The sequence below is a fragment of the Folsomia candida genome, unplaced genomic scaffold (genome assembly GCF_002217175.1).
Source record: "Folsomia candida strain VU population unplaced genomic scaffold, ASM221717v1 Fcan01_Sc059, whole genome shotgun sequence".
Lineage (NCBI taxonomy): Eukaryota > Metazoa > Arthropoda > Collembola > Entomobryomorpha > Isotomidae > Folsomia > Folsomia candida.
This window is the reverse complement of record NW_019091251.1, coordinates 2,613-16,700: the sequence shown is the minus strand read 5'-3', so window position 1 is coordinate 16,700 and position 14,088 is coordinate 2,613. Positions and strand designations below refer to the sequence as shown.

The following is a 14,088-nucleotide window of genomic DNA, read 5'->3' as shown; positions in this document are numbered from 1 at the left end:
TCTAGTGTACGGCCGAGCGCCTGACGGCGCCCTTCCCAGCCTTGCGCCCTAGGCAGGTGCCTAGGCTGCCTGACCCTTAAACGGGCCCTGTTTCCACCTGGGTCGTCCAGCCGAGTGAGCAAATTTTAGACGACATGGCCGATAAGATGGGGATCTTTGTACGAAAAAAAATTGACATCGAGGAGAAAATTGGGAACGTTTGTCAACTCGCGTACAAAAATGGGGTGGAGGTGTGGAAAAATAGGCATGGAATTGTGGGGGATGGATTAAAAATCGAACCGGAAGAGGTCAATCCGTCACATAAAAATTGGGAGGACGCTTTCGCCGAGATTTTGAAAAAAGTTGAAAACAAATAATCGCATCGGAATTAAATATGTATTGATTATTTGTCATAAACTATACAAATCGATTGTTCGTGTGTACATTGTCGATAACTTATTTAATTTCTTGGCTTGAAAAGTTTAAAATTTTTGGAAAAACTGTAAAAAAATTCAAATTTTTCATTTTATTTCTCTAAAAATTTTTCAAATGACACAAATGTGTGTAATCGGTTTAAATTGAGTTCACACGACCAATTTCAATATCTGTCAGACTTTTAATGATGAAGTAGAAATAATTATTTTTTTTATAAACTTATGGAAATACAGAAACGGTAATTATTTATTCGGAGAACGGAAAAACAGATTAAATGGTTGACACGGGTGTAAATATGTAAATATTAAAAATACTAATTGGCAATTTTTAGTGGTAATACACCGTGCATGTAGTACCTTGCATGTAATTTTTGCAATTGGCTATGTAATGTAAATTACATTATCTAATGAAACATGTCCCAACCAACACGGCGAAAACCACTATGTCACCAGAATCGGTTGATTCACGGATATCACCGGATTTCTTATATGTTGGATATGTTTAATAAATAGATCACTGATTAATAAAAAAAATATTTTATTGAAAACTGCTATTTAATAAAATTTTTGTCCAATAAGTAATCAATTTCGTGATTACATCCTATAAAAATCAATCAAATTTCCATGATTTCCTACATACAAAAAGCGTAAAATATCAACCCGTTTACAAATTCAGAGCTCTTTGAAAAAAAACAAACACAAAAAATCAACTTTTTAACGTTGGTCGGTATAGGAAAACTTCCAAAAATTTGAGAAGAAAAATATCGACAAAATCAAATTTTTCCATGTTCTTCAAATTTGATGTACAATGAATGAATGTCATGAAAAATACAGTGTGTGCCTCCTGAGATTGCACCAGTTTTTGATAAGTGAAGCATTTCATGAAAGTTTTTTATGCAAACTATGAATGTAGATTTATGCATTTACGAGGGCCCATTTTTATATTTCCGGCCTGATTTCTTCAAATTTCTTCAAAATCGAGCCGTACATACGCAATAATTAATCTTGGACTTAGACCTTTCTATACGAAAATATATATTTTTAATAAAAATTTTCACATGTTAAAACACCTTTTGTACTGAATTTTATTAGATCAATTCTGCCTGGTGATCTTTAAACTTGGATTACATTGATACGAAGAAGAAAAACTTTTGGAAAATAATTTTTTCATAATACTAACGAAATAAGAATTTGTAATATATTTTTACATTTTTTACCTTGGAAACAATATTAAGCAAGCTACGAAATATTAAATATTATAATTGTGTATAATTGAGTCCGATTTTCATATCTCATATCCTAAATACTAATAGCCCCGTGTTGTCTGTGTGTATGTATGTATGTATGTATGTATGTGTGCTTTTTTGAACTGGGCGCTTCACTCAATGACAGTCTAACGTTACCCATGAATCCACATTATCAATACATAATAACATTGACTTGGCATGACAGATAACCCGCATACCCAGCTGAATTTCGCCACGTATCCTGTGACCTGGGTACACCCCCTGATTGACGCCACGTGTCCTGTGACCTGGGCACACCCCCTGTATTACGCCACGTGTCCTGTGAACTGGGCACACTTCCTGAATAACGCCACGTGATCTGAAATTTACGTGACTAAGTCTGCATTTTAAATGTTGTCTATGTATTTCGCTGGCCGGGATTCGTTGGCCGACCACACATGCTAAGGTTTGAAATTGCCGCTTCGTGTGAGTAGTCTCATAGCCCCGGCTCTTAAATTTAACATTTCTGTCTATGTGTGACTATTTTAATATAAGATGAGCAATGTGTTTGGCTTGATGAAATAAAAATAAGTTTTAATGCTATTAATATTTACAAAAGTAATGCTAAGGCAAATTTAATTTTGTTTTTATATATTTTTAATGGAATGTTTTATTCATTTAAATTATTTCATAAATACATGTGTAAATTTTAAGTAGGAAGCATGAAAGTAAGTAAGAAACATTGAAACAAATAAAACAAAAAACAGTTCTTGAAATTTAAAAAATCATCAAACTAATTACAAATAAGAGGGAGACTTAAAAAGCTTCATTAAAATTTTATGATTTTGCACATTTACCACATTATTCCTTCATTTCTTCATCATCCTGTAGAAGAGATTCCTCTAACTTCTTCGCGGCAGCTACCTGTTCGGCATCAGCGTTAGCCTCCTCCTCCTCAATTTTCTTCTTTTCTTCTTCTAATATTCGTTTCCGCTCCTCCTCCTTCTTCACTTCTTTCCATAACAAGAAATCAGGATCATGCGTTTGCTGCTTCAAGGCGTCATTCTCTTCTTTCAGTCGCTTGGCTTCAAGCTGCTGTTTCTGAATTTGAATTTGTTCAAAGCGGCGTTTTCGGGAAAGGGCGTCTCGATTAGCCGTACCGCAGGATTGACAGTATGGGAAGTCGGCTGTAATAATAAATAATAAAATACATATAGATGTGATGACCCAAAATTAACTATCGAAGAATCTATATTTCGACGTTCAATTAAAAGGTTTTTTGACAGGTGGATTTCTAACTCTAAATGTTTAGTAACACAGTTATACATACCGTGAGTAAAGCTGTCACACTGTCGGCAGCGTCCCCACTTGCTAGCGGAATCAAATTGATTTGCTCGGAAGATTAGAGGCTGCTTGCAATTTTTGTGTGGGCACACAGCTATAAAAAAACAAAGTAAAATTTGTATTTGTAGAGACGATATAAATTATTAGACTAACTTTATTAAATAGTAGTACATCGTATACGCTGGACTATCAAAAACTAATAAAGCATAAATATTAGATTTTCAATGAAATATAATTACCAGGTTTGTCCATCGCCTGACCCCGGATAACAAATCCGCACTGAACGCAAAATCGATCATTTGGTGCTTTCAAGAGCCGTGTAGAGGCCACATCCCAACCAGCGGCCACAGCGTTGGGAGAAAATTCAGAAGCGACTCTATAAGCCATATGAAAGTAAATCAAGAATTGAATACAGTTCGCAAAATGTAGAAATTAATTTTCAAGGGAACTGCAAAAATTGTGGCAACCGAGCTGACAGTTGGCGATCGACTGATGAGCATTAAACTGCTGTCAGACGTTTTATTGTCTCAGCTCGACGTTGACAGAACGTTTCTATTGCCAGACGGTGCCAACTTACCATTGAAAGATAGGATTCAAGACTTTTCGAATCTTCCAATGCTAATTATACATTGCAGGATAGGGCCAATAGTGAAAGCATTAAAAAATTAAAATTTTATGATTGGCTTTCAGTTATACGTTAGCTGAACGTTGTGAAAGCTTGCTGAAATTTGCATCCCTTTACCAATTTGTGTCGGCAGGGTGGAAACGTTTGTTTACGTTACCCCCTCTCCTGCAAGGCATAATTATAGGACCTGCTAACAGTCAACAAAAACGTTTTGTCAACGTTAAGCTGAATTAATCAAACGGTAGCAACAATTTTAGTGGTCATCACTTTGCTGTGCAATGTCGTCAGACTGGGTTGCCGAAATTATTTTGAGCTTTCCTTGGAAATCTGTTTTTCATTGAATTTTTGTGTGCAGGAAACTACAAAAAACAGAAAATTAACTAAATTTAAATTTAACTAAATAAAAGAGTTTTCCAATTGATTGTTCAGAAAATCATTTTAGGTAGGTAATTTGACTGATGATTTGTTTGAATTTTGTTTGGAAATGGTTGCAGCCACTAATTAAAAAATTCGCTATTTGCAAGAATTTCTATATAAACTATATTTTTACCAATTAATTTGATTAATTTTTTCTTAGGCAAGCAACCCGTAAATTCTCGCATTATTTGCATTTGCACGGGAAACAGTCCTAAGTCGACTTATTTTCAGCCCTAAGTTGGCATTTTCGATTCATTATACATAATTTTGAGTGATCTATCTGTAGACACATACTGAGCCCTAAGTGGCAACCACTTGAGCTATTCGTAGCAATTTTGAGCCCTAAGTTGGCAGTTATTCAGAATGGTACGCAAGAAGCAACGGTTAAACTGCAGAGATGAATTTGAATCAGCATCTGATTCGGAAACTAAAAATTCTATGATGCATCGACGACGACCAGGAGAAACTGAGTCGCAAGCATCACTTCGGAGAGACGCTAATGCCAGACGAACAGCTGACAGCAGATTAGCAGAGACAGAAGAGGAAAGGTCAGCACGTTGCCTAGCAAATGCTCGACGAAACACTGAGAGTAGGTTGGCTGAGACCGAAGAGGAAAGGTCAGAACGTTGCCTAGCGAATGCTCGACGTAACAATGAAAGTAGGTTAGCTGAGACCGAAGAGGAAAGGTCAGAACGTTGCCTAGCGAATGCTCGACGAAACAATGAAACTAGGTTAGCTGAGACCGAAGAGGAAAGGTCAGCACGTTGCCTAGCAAATGCTCGACGAAACAATGAGAGTAGGTTGGCTGAGACCGAAGAGGAAAGGTCAGCACGTTGCCTAGCGAATGCTCGACGAAACAATGAAAGTAGGTTAGCTGAGACCGAAGAGAAAAGGTCAGCACGTTGCCTAGCGAATGCTCGACGAAACAATGAAAGTAGGTTAGCTGAGACCGAAGAGGAAAGGTCAGCACGTTGCCTAGCGAATGCTCAGAGAACTTCAGTAGTGAGATTGACAGAGACTGACGAAGAGGCAATGAAACGAAAAATTCAGGACAATCAACGAATTTCATCAAGACGCCAACTTGAAACACCCAAAGAGAGAGATGAGAGATTAGAGCAATTGCGCACAAATCGAGCCAATGCTTCATGTCGCGTGCTAAAAATGACAGCAAGAGCAGCCATAATTGATAATTTAGAAGAAAGCATTGTGGAATTACACAATATGGGGGAGATGAATGTTCTTTGTGAATTTTGCAATGCCAAGCATTTTGCTAGAGAAAGACCAACCGATAAAAAGTTTACAGTTTGCTGCAACAAAGGAAAGGTCAAAATCCAAAATTTTGCAACATATGAGTACATAAAACGACTTTTAACAGGGAAGGACCCAGATTCTAAACATTTCATGGAACATATAAGGTCCTACAATAATGCATTCGCATTTGCATCAGTTGGAGCACAAATTAAAGCTCCACCTGGGTATGGCCCGTACTGTTACAGAATCCATGGTCAGATCTATCACAGGGCAGGGACCTTGCATCCAGAAGAAGGCGAACCACGAAAGTACGCGCAATTGTATATACTTGACCCAGATGAGGCAACCAGTCAAAGACTGAACGAACCTTCTAATGTTGCCTGCAAAAATCATGTGATGTCGAACCTGCTTGATATTATGAAAGATAATCCGTTTGCAAGAGCATTCAAAATGCTTCATGAATTCGAGAAGGAGGAGAAAATCAAAGAACAAAGCCAAGGACATTTAGCCAAAGAAGTTACAATGGCGATTGTTAACGACCGAGCTCTTGACAACCGTCGATATAACATGCAGACATGTAATGAGGTTGCGATAATCTTCAGCAATACCGATGGCGAGCCTCCACTAGAAAGAGATTTACTAATTCATTTAAGACCAACCGGCGAAAATTCTCCTACAACAAAACGAATTAGTATTCTAAACAAAAATCTTGATGCCCTGACCTATCCCCTCCTCTATCCATATGGAGAACAAGGCTGGGGAGAAGACTTGGCGTTATGCGTACGTTCTCACTCGACAAATGTTAACACAAACTCGAGAAAAAGAGTAACACTAAAAATGTACTACTCTTACATATTTTCGGTTCGTGAGACATTTAGTCCGTTTTTGAGTGCCGGAAAACTTACTCAGCAATACTTTGTCGATGCGTATGTGAAAGCTGAAGCAAACGACCTTAATTTCGTTCGGCAAAATCAAAGCAAGCTTAGAGCAGGTAGCTATGACGCATTGGTGGACTATATGGACTCCGTTGCAGAACAGGATGGAATAGTTCCTGGAAAACCAATAATTTTACCTTCGACTTTTCAGGGTAGCAGAAGAAATATGAATCAAAATTATCAAGATGCTATGTCCATTGTAAGAAAATTTGGAAAACCAGATTTATTCATCACAATGACATGCAACCCCAAATGGTTTGAAATTACTGCGAACTTGGAAGATGGCCAAAAGCCTGAAAATAGACCCGATTTGGTAGCACGGGTATTCAATGTTAAATTAAGATCGATGCTGGAGGATTTGACAAAAAAATGTGTCCTAGGACACGTACTTGCAAAAGTACATGTCATTGAATTTCAAAAAAGAGGTCTCCCTCATGCTCATATTCTTATAATTCTAAAAGATATTGATAAGCCAAGGACAGTTGACCTTATCGATAAGATCGTGTGTGCCGAAATACCTAATAACGAAACACATCCAAGGCTATTTGATGTCGTTACGAAAAATATGATCCACGGCCCGTGTGATAAAATTAATTCAAAATCACCATGCTTGGTGGCCGGGAAATGTTCGAAAGGTTTTCCAAAACCATTTCAACATGAAACTTTGGCTAACGTTAACGGATTTCCGTTTTACCGGCGACGCAATTTAGAACCAGTTGTGACTAATAAAAATATTAAAATTGACAATAGATGGGTTGTTCCATATAACCCATACTTAAGTTTAAAATACAATTGTCATATCAATGTTGAAATTTGCGCATCGATTAGAAGCGTTAAATATTTATTTAAATACGCTTATAAGGGACACGATTGCGCAAAAGTTGAGTTACGAATAGATGAGATTAAGACACATGTTGATTCAAGATATGTCAGTCCTCCTGAGGCAGCTTGGAGAATTTTCAGATTCCCTATGCAAGATAGAACTCATTCCATATCAAGATTAAAGGTTGAGTTACCAGGCAAGAAACGAGTGTCATTCGATCCTAATAAAATTCAAGAAGCAATTCATAAAGCAGAAAATACAGACTCTACATTAACGGCATTCTTCGAGTTAAATACCCAAGATCCAAAAGCCAGGCAATACAAGTATGCGGAAATTCCAGAGTATTACGTATTTAATGCAAAGAATAAATGGGTTCGTCGTAAAGATGGACACACTGACAAAGTTATCGGACGTCTGTATTCTGTGAGTATGAGCGATGGCGAGAGATATTTCTTGAGGTTATTGCTACTTCATGTAGCAGGACCAACAAGTTATGACGACCTTCTAAAATATCAAGGACATGCTTACGATTCATTTTATGAAGTTGCTAAGGCGAGAGGTTTGATTTGCGATCAAACAGTGTGGAATGATACATTAAATGATGCTGCTTATGCATCAATGCCACGTCAGCTGCGAGAACTTTTTGCATATATTTGTGTATTTGGAGAGACCTCCGACATGACAGGCCTATGGAATGAACATAAAGAAAATCTTACCGAGGATTTTGTAAGAGTTCATGGCCATCCATCTGACGAAGAGTGTGATATGTGTGAGTCATATGCGCTAAGGGATATTTCAGAAACACTTATTACACATGGGAGAAAGTGTTCTGATTACAAACTAAAGGACCCTCCTTCCCATCTGCCTTTGAATTTAAATGATTTTGTAGATATTGAGTTAGAGCGTGGCGTCGCGGAAGATCTTAAATCAACATTGACAGAAGAACAACTGAGTGCATTTGAGGCAATAGAATACTCAATAAACTCTGCTGAACCAGTTGAAAAATGTTTTTTCCTTGACGGCCCTGGTGGAAGTGGGAAAACTTACTTATATAAAACACTTTTAAGCTACGTTAGAGGGCAAGGTGATATTGCATTGCCTGTTGCATCAACAGGAATTGCTGCTAATTTGTTAAAGGGAGGACGGACCTACCACTCCCAATACAAACTTCCATTGAATTTAAACGAGACATCAGTTTCATCGATAGAGATGACTACGAATGATGCGACGTTAATTCGGACCGCTAAACTGCTAATTTGGGATGAGTCAACGATGGCATCAGTTCATGCTTTGCATTGCATTGATAGGCTGTTGAAAGAAATTATGAGAAATGATCTTCCATTTGGAGGAAAGGTTTTACTCCTCGGAGGTGATTTTAGGCAAACATTGCCAATAATCCCACACGGTGATGCTGTATCAATTGTCCAGGCAAGCATAAAATTTAGTCACCTTTGGAGGAAATTTCAAATTTTGAAATTGAATAATAATGTAAGATCACTTGATAAGGAATACAGTGATTGGCTAATTAAACTTGGTAACGGTGAATTGACAAATGTGGACGGATTACAAGATAGTTTAATAGAAATTCCAGAAGCAATGCTGGCGACAGAAAATATAATTAAAGATATTTTTGGTGAGTCTCTAACTCCTGAAAAAGTAGAGCAATTTTCAAAAATGGCTATTTTATGCCCCACGAATGCAGACGTTGATGAAATAAACGAGCAAGTCTTGAAAATTCTGCAAGGAGAATGCAAGACATATTTAAGTACTGACTCAATTATGACAGACGAGGATTCTGATAGGGATGATTACCCGACCGAATTCCTGAATACTTTAAATCCTTCTGGATCAGCATCACATGAACTAAAATTGAAAGTTGGTTCCCTCATAATGCTACTGAGAAATTTAAACACAAAGCGTGGGTTGTGCAATGGAACACGATTAGTTGTTGTTGAACTAAAGCCAAACTTGATTATTGCCAAGGTTCTTACAGGATCAGCTGAGGGAAACATAGTCTTTATCCCTAGAATTGACCTTATAGCAGATTCTGATCTTCCATTTCAACTAAGAAGACTGCAATTCCCTGTTAAGCTAGCATTTGCTATGACTATTAATAAGTCCCAAGGTCAGACTTTGGACAAGGTTGGAATTTATTTGGCTACTCCAGTATTCAGTCATGGACAACTTTACGTTGCATTTTCAAGAGTTAGAAGGTCCTCAGACGTTAGAGTTTATGTACGTGATATGACCGAGCAAGGAAAATTATTAGAAAATTCAAATAAGGTTTTCACGAGGAATGTTGTCTTCAAGGATGTACTTCAGAAATAAAATGATATAATATTTATAATAAATTCACAATTTAATCGCAACCGGGCAATGATTGTAAGACTGAGCCCGTTGCGTAAAAAACAAATTCTACATGCAAAATGTATTTCTAAACTTTTTAAAGCTTGGTTAGTAATACACGCATAAGTCGCATATAGGATTCTTAGTGGAATAAGGCGTCGTTCATAAATTATGTCACGCAAGGGATGGGGGGGTGGGTCTAAGGCTCCAATGATATCGTGCCTATGTGACACATGTTAAAGGATGGGGGGTGGGTCTTGAAAATCGCGATTTTTGCGTGACATAATTTATGGATGGCGCCTAATAAAAAATTATAATGATATCGGTAGCACTGGAAAGTGTTTAGGAAATCTCCATGACCTATATTTATTCGTCGCTGTAATTTTAAGGTTGAACATACTATGACAACATTTGGAGATTATTAGGTTTTTTAGATGGATGAATTTTTGTTCAAATTTAAAATGTTACTAATGTGTTTTAATTTGTTTTAGAAATTCATTAACAAGATAACTCCGATGAAACTCCATATGGCATAATTCCACAATAAAGTTTCAAAAGTTGAGAGCTTAATACAAATAAAATTAGCAAAGACCCGAACAGCCTAGCAGTTGACGACAAATGAGTTGGCTACTCATATTTCGCCACCACAGAAGTACTAATTTGCTAATAAGCTTGATGAAATGTTCAAGTTTATAAAAAATTGTTCGCCAGTTTACATAGTTTGATAGAGAGTTTGATAAATTGATTGGAATATTGATATTTTATTGTACAAAAAATTTCTATAAAAATATTAAATAAACATGTGCGTGGTACATTGTGCATCCATTTTATGAACAACTGGACCTAATGGGGATGGAACTTGCCCAGGTTAAAAACTATAAACTATACTAAATTCATTAACTAAAAAGGGGTGGGATTCAATTTGTGGTTCATAAAATGGATGCACATTGTTTGTGGCCTCTACTGCAAAAGGGTATAAATCAGAAGAGGAGGGCCCACCCTGTGCTCACCAACCATGCATTTAACGGGATGGACCTTTGAAATTATTGGGGGTAAAATTATAGATTAAGGGGGATCGAAAAGATTAAATGCATAGTCGGTGAGCTACCCTTTTCCCACAAAAATTCTAACCTACCCTTAAATACTTTGCCTTAAAATTATGACTAAAAACTACTATAATAACTAACGCCCTACTTCCACCCACGCGCACATACTAATAATTATGATTAGCTATTTAAAATATTTTTGAGTCGAACCTAATTGGGTACCAAAGGATAAGAATTAAAAATTTTGAATTTTGGAACAGTCACGAATAGAATAAGTTTAAAAAGCCAAATAGAAATATAATTTTGAAAGCGAGTACATATAATAATTTAAAAATCCAATCGAAATAAAATTTTGAAAGCTGATAATAAGGTTAATTAGGAAAGGGAGAGCCAAGTTCGCAGCTGATAACGATGGCAGCTAATGATTTCGTGCTTCATGTCTGACAATTCCCTGAACAGTCAGGAAATGAAGATCACATTCCACGCAAGTATATCGATGAGGTGGGCAGCTGGGTTCCGCATGAACGGGGGACATTTTCTCGAACGGGATTACTGGAGGGATTTGTTCTTCCATGCGAAGGATGCTCAAGTAGGTCAAGTCTAATAAATAAATTGGTTTCAATTAGTTATACTATTAAAATTACAAACTGGACTTGACCGCAAAGTTAAGAGAAATATTTCTTTGCACCTTGATAAACCGTTCCCATCCGTGTACGGATTTGTAATCTCTCCAATGGTACCGTCGAAATCCTTTTGACGAACAAGTTGCAATGAGGCTAAAAATATAATTAGCAAATATAATTTTAGTCAATATAAGTAAGTAAAATAAAAGTAAAAATAAAAAGTAGAATAAAGTAAGTAAATAAGTAAAATTATTAATTTAGGAAGATGATTACTTACAATTGGCGGAATCCAGCGGCAAGAAGCCACAAATATCCCGCACACAAAACGGACATCTAGGTTGATGGGTGGGCGAGAACTGATCCCCGCTCGCTGATGAACTCACGTGTTTAATCAAACACTGCACGCAATAATGATGGCCACATGGTTTTGTTCCATCCCCAGCATTATTGTTCGCTGCGATGGTGTACATTGCAGGCAATTCATCGCAAATTAAGCAAAGCTAAGAGGATCAAATAAATTTATTTCATGTTAAAGGGTAACAAATTTTTTAAATTACTGAGCGTATTTGAAGTAGTATTTATTTTATGTCAAACCGTAAAAAATTTTCAATTACTTACCGTCTTTGAAGTTGTCGACGAACAAGATCCAATTGAAGAAGAAGGAGAGTTCATTTTCGTTTAATTTTGTAATTAAATGTACAACTTCCTGAGCAATTTTAATCTTAAAATCGAGAGAGCTCTGTACTGCTCGGGTGCTCCGATCCAAGTGGGAGTGGGGAATCGCTGACGGCTCTCTTCGTGAGGTGTGGCATGATATGTAAGTTAGCAAGCAAACAGGACCCATCGTTTGTAAGGAAATTTGGGAGACTGACAATTTTGTCTGCTGATCCAGCAAGCAAACGGAACCCATTGTTTCTAATGAATTTCGGGAGACTGACAATTTTGTCTGCTGATCCAACAAGCAATGTTTACAAACATTTCGCGCGGTAAGCAGCTCACCATTTTGTTATTGGTCCTCAAGATTCTCAGTTCCTTTTTATTGTGCGTCCAATGCTCAACCATACGGCGGTGTCTCACATGCTTTATGTGATAATGTGATAATTATAGTGTAGCTTAAATATGATATTCTAATTATGCATAATTATTTGAGTGTTATTTTAGGAAATATATTCGATGCTCAAGACGTATTTATGTTTTTTGCAGAATTGATGCAGAATAATTTTGGTTGCCTTTAATGCAACGGAACGCCATTTTACTTTTTATTTACAAGGCGAAGTATTAATACAGTTAATCCCAGACGTGGTCCCTACTACAAATTTAGATTAATGTACTTAAATTATCTTGCACCAGGTCATGAATATTACTGTGAGAAATATTAATGTAGATTTTAATTAAGTCTAAAAATTATTTAAACATCTGTCTATTGAATTCTGGTGAAAATTTGACGGCTGGAATATTAAAGGGGCAATTTGCGGACATGACCTTAAATTACGTGCAGTTTTGGGTAATGTTACCCTTCGAGTGTTCAGTGATCATGTAATTTCAAAGAATTCGCACCCGAACATGGAAAATTAGAAAGGTTATATTGTTTAAGGATATTGATACGCCGAGAAACTTGATAAATTTAAAACACAAAATTTAAGCGAAACTCAAACAGTTCCTATCTTGCACATCTTCGTAATAGGAACCTTAGCTGTACGTCTCCATTATGCACACGGCCCGCAGAGGCGGGCTTGATAGACTTGTCTATACATAGTTGTTTCAGTATTGAAAATACCCCGGATTATTTACAGGGTAGTAGGCATCCATACAAATAAGTCGTAATTACACAATCTTTTTAAATTTCGATCCATTTTCAAAATTCAATACTAATCTCATAAACATCTACTGACATCAACGCTGTTATCACGTAGCCTACTATAGCCTCATAATACGTTACCATGGTTGATCTTTTACACTTGAAAAAATTATGCTCTGCCACCCCCGCATAAACAGAGAGGCTCCTCTTCCCCCTAATTTGCCGTCTCACCACACCCCGCAAATCTTGCCTGAGGTGCAGCACACCACCCCACTTCTCTCTCAGGCTGGTCGAATCCTCATAAATTGTGATCAATCCTGGCAACATGATCTGAATTATGACCGGCACAAAAACCGCGAGAGTCGGAAAAAATAAAAATAGCGGCATTGGTACGATATGGTACATTTTTAGTGAAATGAAACTATACAGGATGGTCAAAATGAAGCCGTAAAACATAAAAATGGAGACACATGGGGACGAAAACTGTTGCAGAAGACCCAAGATTATTTCGCATGAGGAATACTTTAATAAATACTGGGTGACCTGTGCCCTCCCGCCAAACCCGATTATATCCGCTTTCCTAGCCAAGTAAGAAATGCAACTAAACATGAGATACGCGGATAAGGTGGGGAAACAGATAAGTAACAAGAGAACTCGAACTATGAGACAACATGCCAAAATTATGGTGGCCTTGAACGGAATCAGACCACATTTTGATACATTTCCCCACGTAAAATGTTCTTCGAGCAGAGAATACGGATCGTAAATAGTCGGAGGTAAAGTCCGGAAATTGGGACAATACACAGGCTCGAGGTGAAGATGACGATAACCGCGGAAAGAAACATTTCAACGATATCCTTTTCCCTGGTAGATTTTTCGGATTGGGTACGACGGTCTGCAAAAGAGAGGGTAGATTTTTTTTTTAAATAATCTTACACTGTGAAACCTACCCTTTAATTAATTCTGTGACGAATCGTTACCCTGCAGAGTTACAATTATACCCTACAGTCCGGAGTAGAACTTGTCAAAAAATGGTCACCTCTGATTGCCACGAGATTAAAATGGTTGGTAACAAATTTGAATTTTTTACAAACTTTTACTAATATTCAGTCATAATTTTACATAAAACAACAAATTAGCGTACACTCTAAATAAGAGTTGTGCTAAATTTACACAAGGTTGAGTAAAAAAGAGGATGACACAACAATTGGGCAAAATTTACACAAGGGTTGGGTAAATTT

At 37.1% G+C, this 14,088-nt stretch overlaps 3 protein-coding genes across 3 annotated transcripts; 1 reads left to right on the top strand and 2 right to left on the bottom strand.

Annotated features, from left to right (window-relative positions):
• Positions 1-1,717: 1,717 nt before the first annotated feature.
• On the bottom strand, positions 1,718-3,659 carry LOC118433585. The gene is made up of 3 exons (XM_035845616.1): positions 3,223-3,659; positions 2,970-3,077; positions 1,718-2,826 (listed from the first exon to the last, which is right to left on the bottom strand). Exons 1-3 carry the CDS (start codon positions 3,368-3,370, stop codon positions 2,501-2,503), a joined length of 582 nt encoding a protein of 193 aa, XP_035701509.1. The 5' UTR covers positions 3,371-3,659; the 3' UTR covers positions 1,718-2,500.
• A 729-nt stretch (positions 3,660-4,388) lies between these two features.
• On the top strand, positions 4,389-9,362 carry LOC110862486. Its single transcript, XM_022111676.1, has one exon. The coding sequence runs from the start codon at positions 4,389-4,391 to the stop codon at positions 9,360-9,362; it is 4,974 nt and encodes a 1,657-aa protein (XP_021967368.1).
• A 1,482-nt stretch (positions 9,363-10,844) lies between these two features.
• Positions 10,845-12,789, bottom strand: LOC118433587. Its single transcript, XM_035845621.1, has 4 exons — positions 11,668-12,789; positions 11,327-11,549; positions 11,071-11,202; positions 10,845-11,026 (listed from the first exon to the last, which is right to left on the bottom strand). The coding sequence occupies exons 1-4, from the start codon at positions 11,719-11,721 to the stop codon at positions 10,845-10,847; spliced, it is 591 nt and encodes a 196-aa protein (XP_035701514.1). The 5' UTR covers positions 11,722-12,789.
• Between the last annotated feature and the right edge of the window lie 1,299 nt (positions 12,790-14,088).

Coding starts and splice junctions, on each gene's coding strand:
- LOC118433585 (XM_035845616.1), bottom strand. CDS start 3,370: ATGGCTTATAGAGTCGCTTCTGAATTTTCTCCCAACGCTGTGGCCGCT. Junction 3,078..3,222: donor TCAGGCGATGGACAAACCTG/GTAATTATATTT, acceptor GTTTTTTTATAG/CTGTGTGCCCACACAAAAAT. Junction 2,827..2,969: donor GTGTGACAGCTTTACTCACG/GTATGTATAACT, acceptor TTATTATTACAG/CCGACTTCCCATACTGTCAA.
- LOC110862486 (XM_022111676.1), top strand. CDS start 4,389: ATGGTACGCAAGAAGCAACGGTTAAACTGCAGAGATGAATTTGAATCA.
- LOC118433587 (XM_035845621.1), bottom strand. CDS start 11,721: ATGAACTCTCCTTCTTCTTCAATTGGATCTTGTTCGTCGACAACTTCA. Junction 11,550..11,667: donor CGTCGACAACTTCAAAGACG/GTAAGTAATTGA, acceptor TGATCCTCTTAG/CTTTGCTTAATTTGCGATGA. Junction 11,027..11,070: donor TTTGCGGTCAAGTCCAGTTT/GTAATTTTAATA, acceptor TTTATTTATTAG/ACTTGACCTACTTGAGCATC.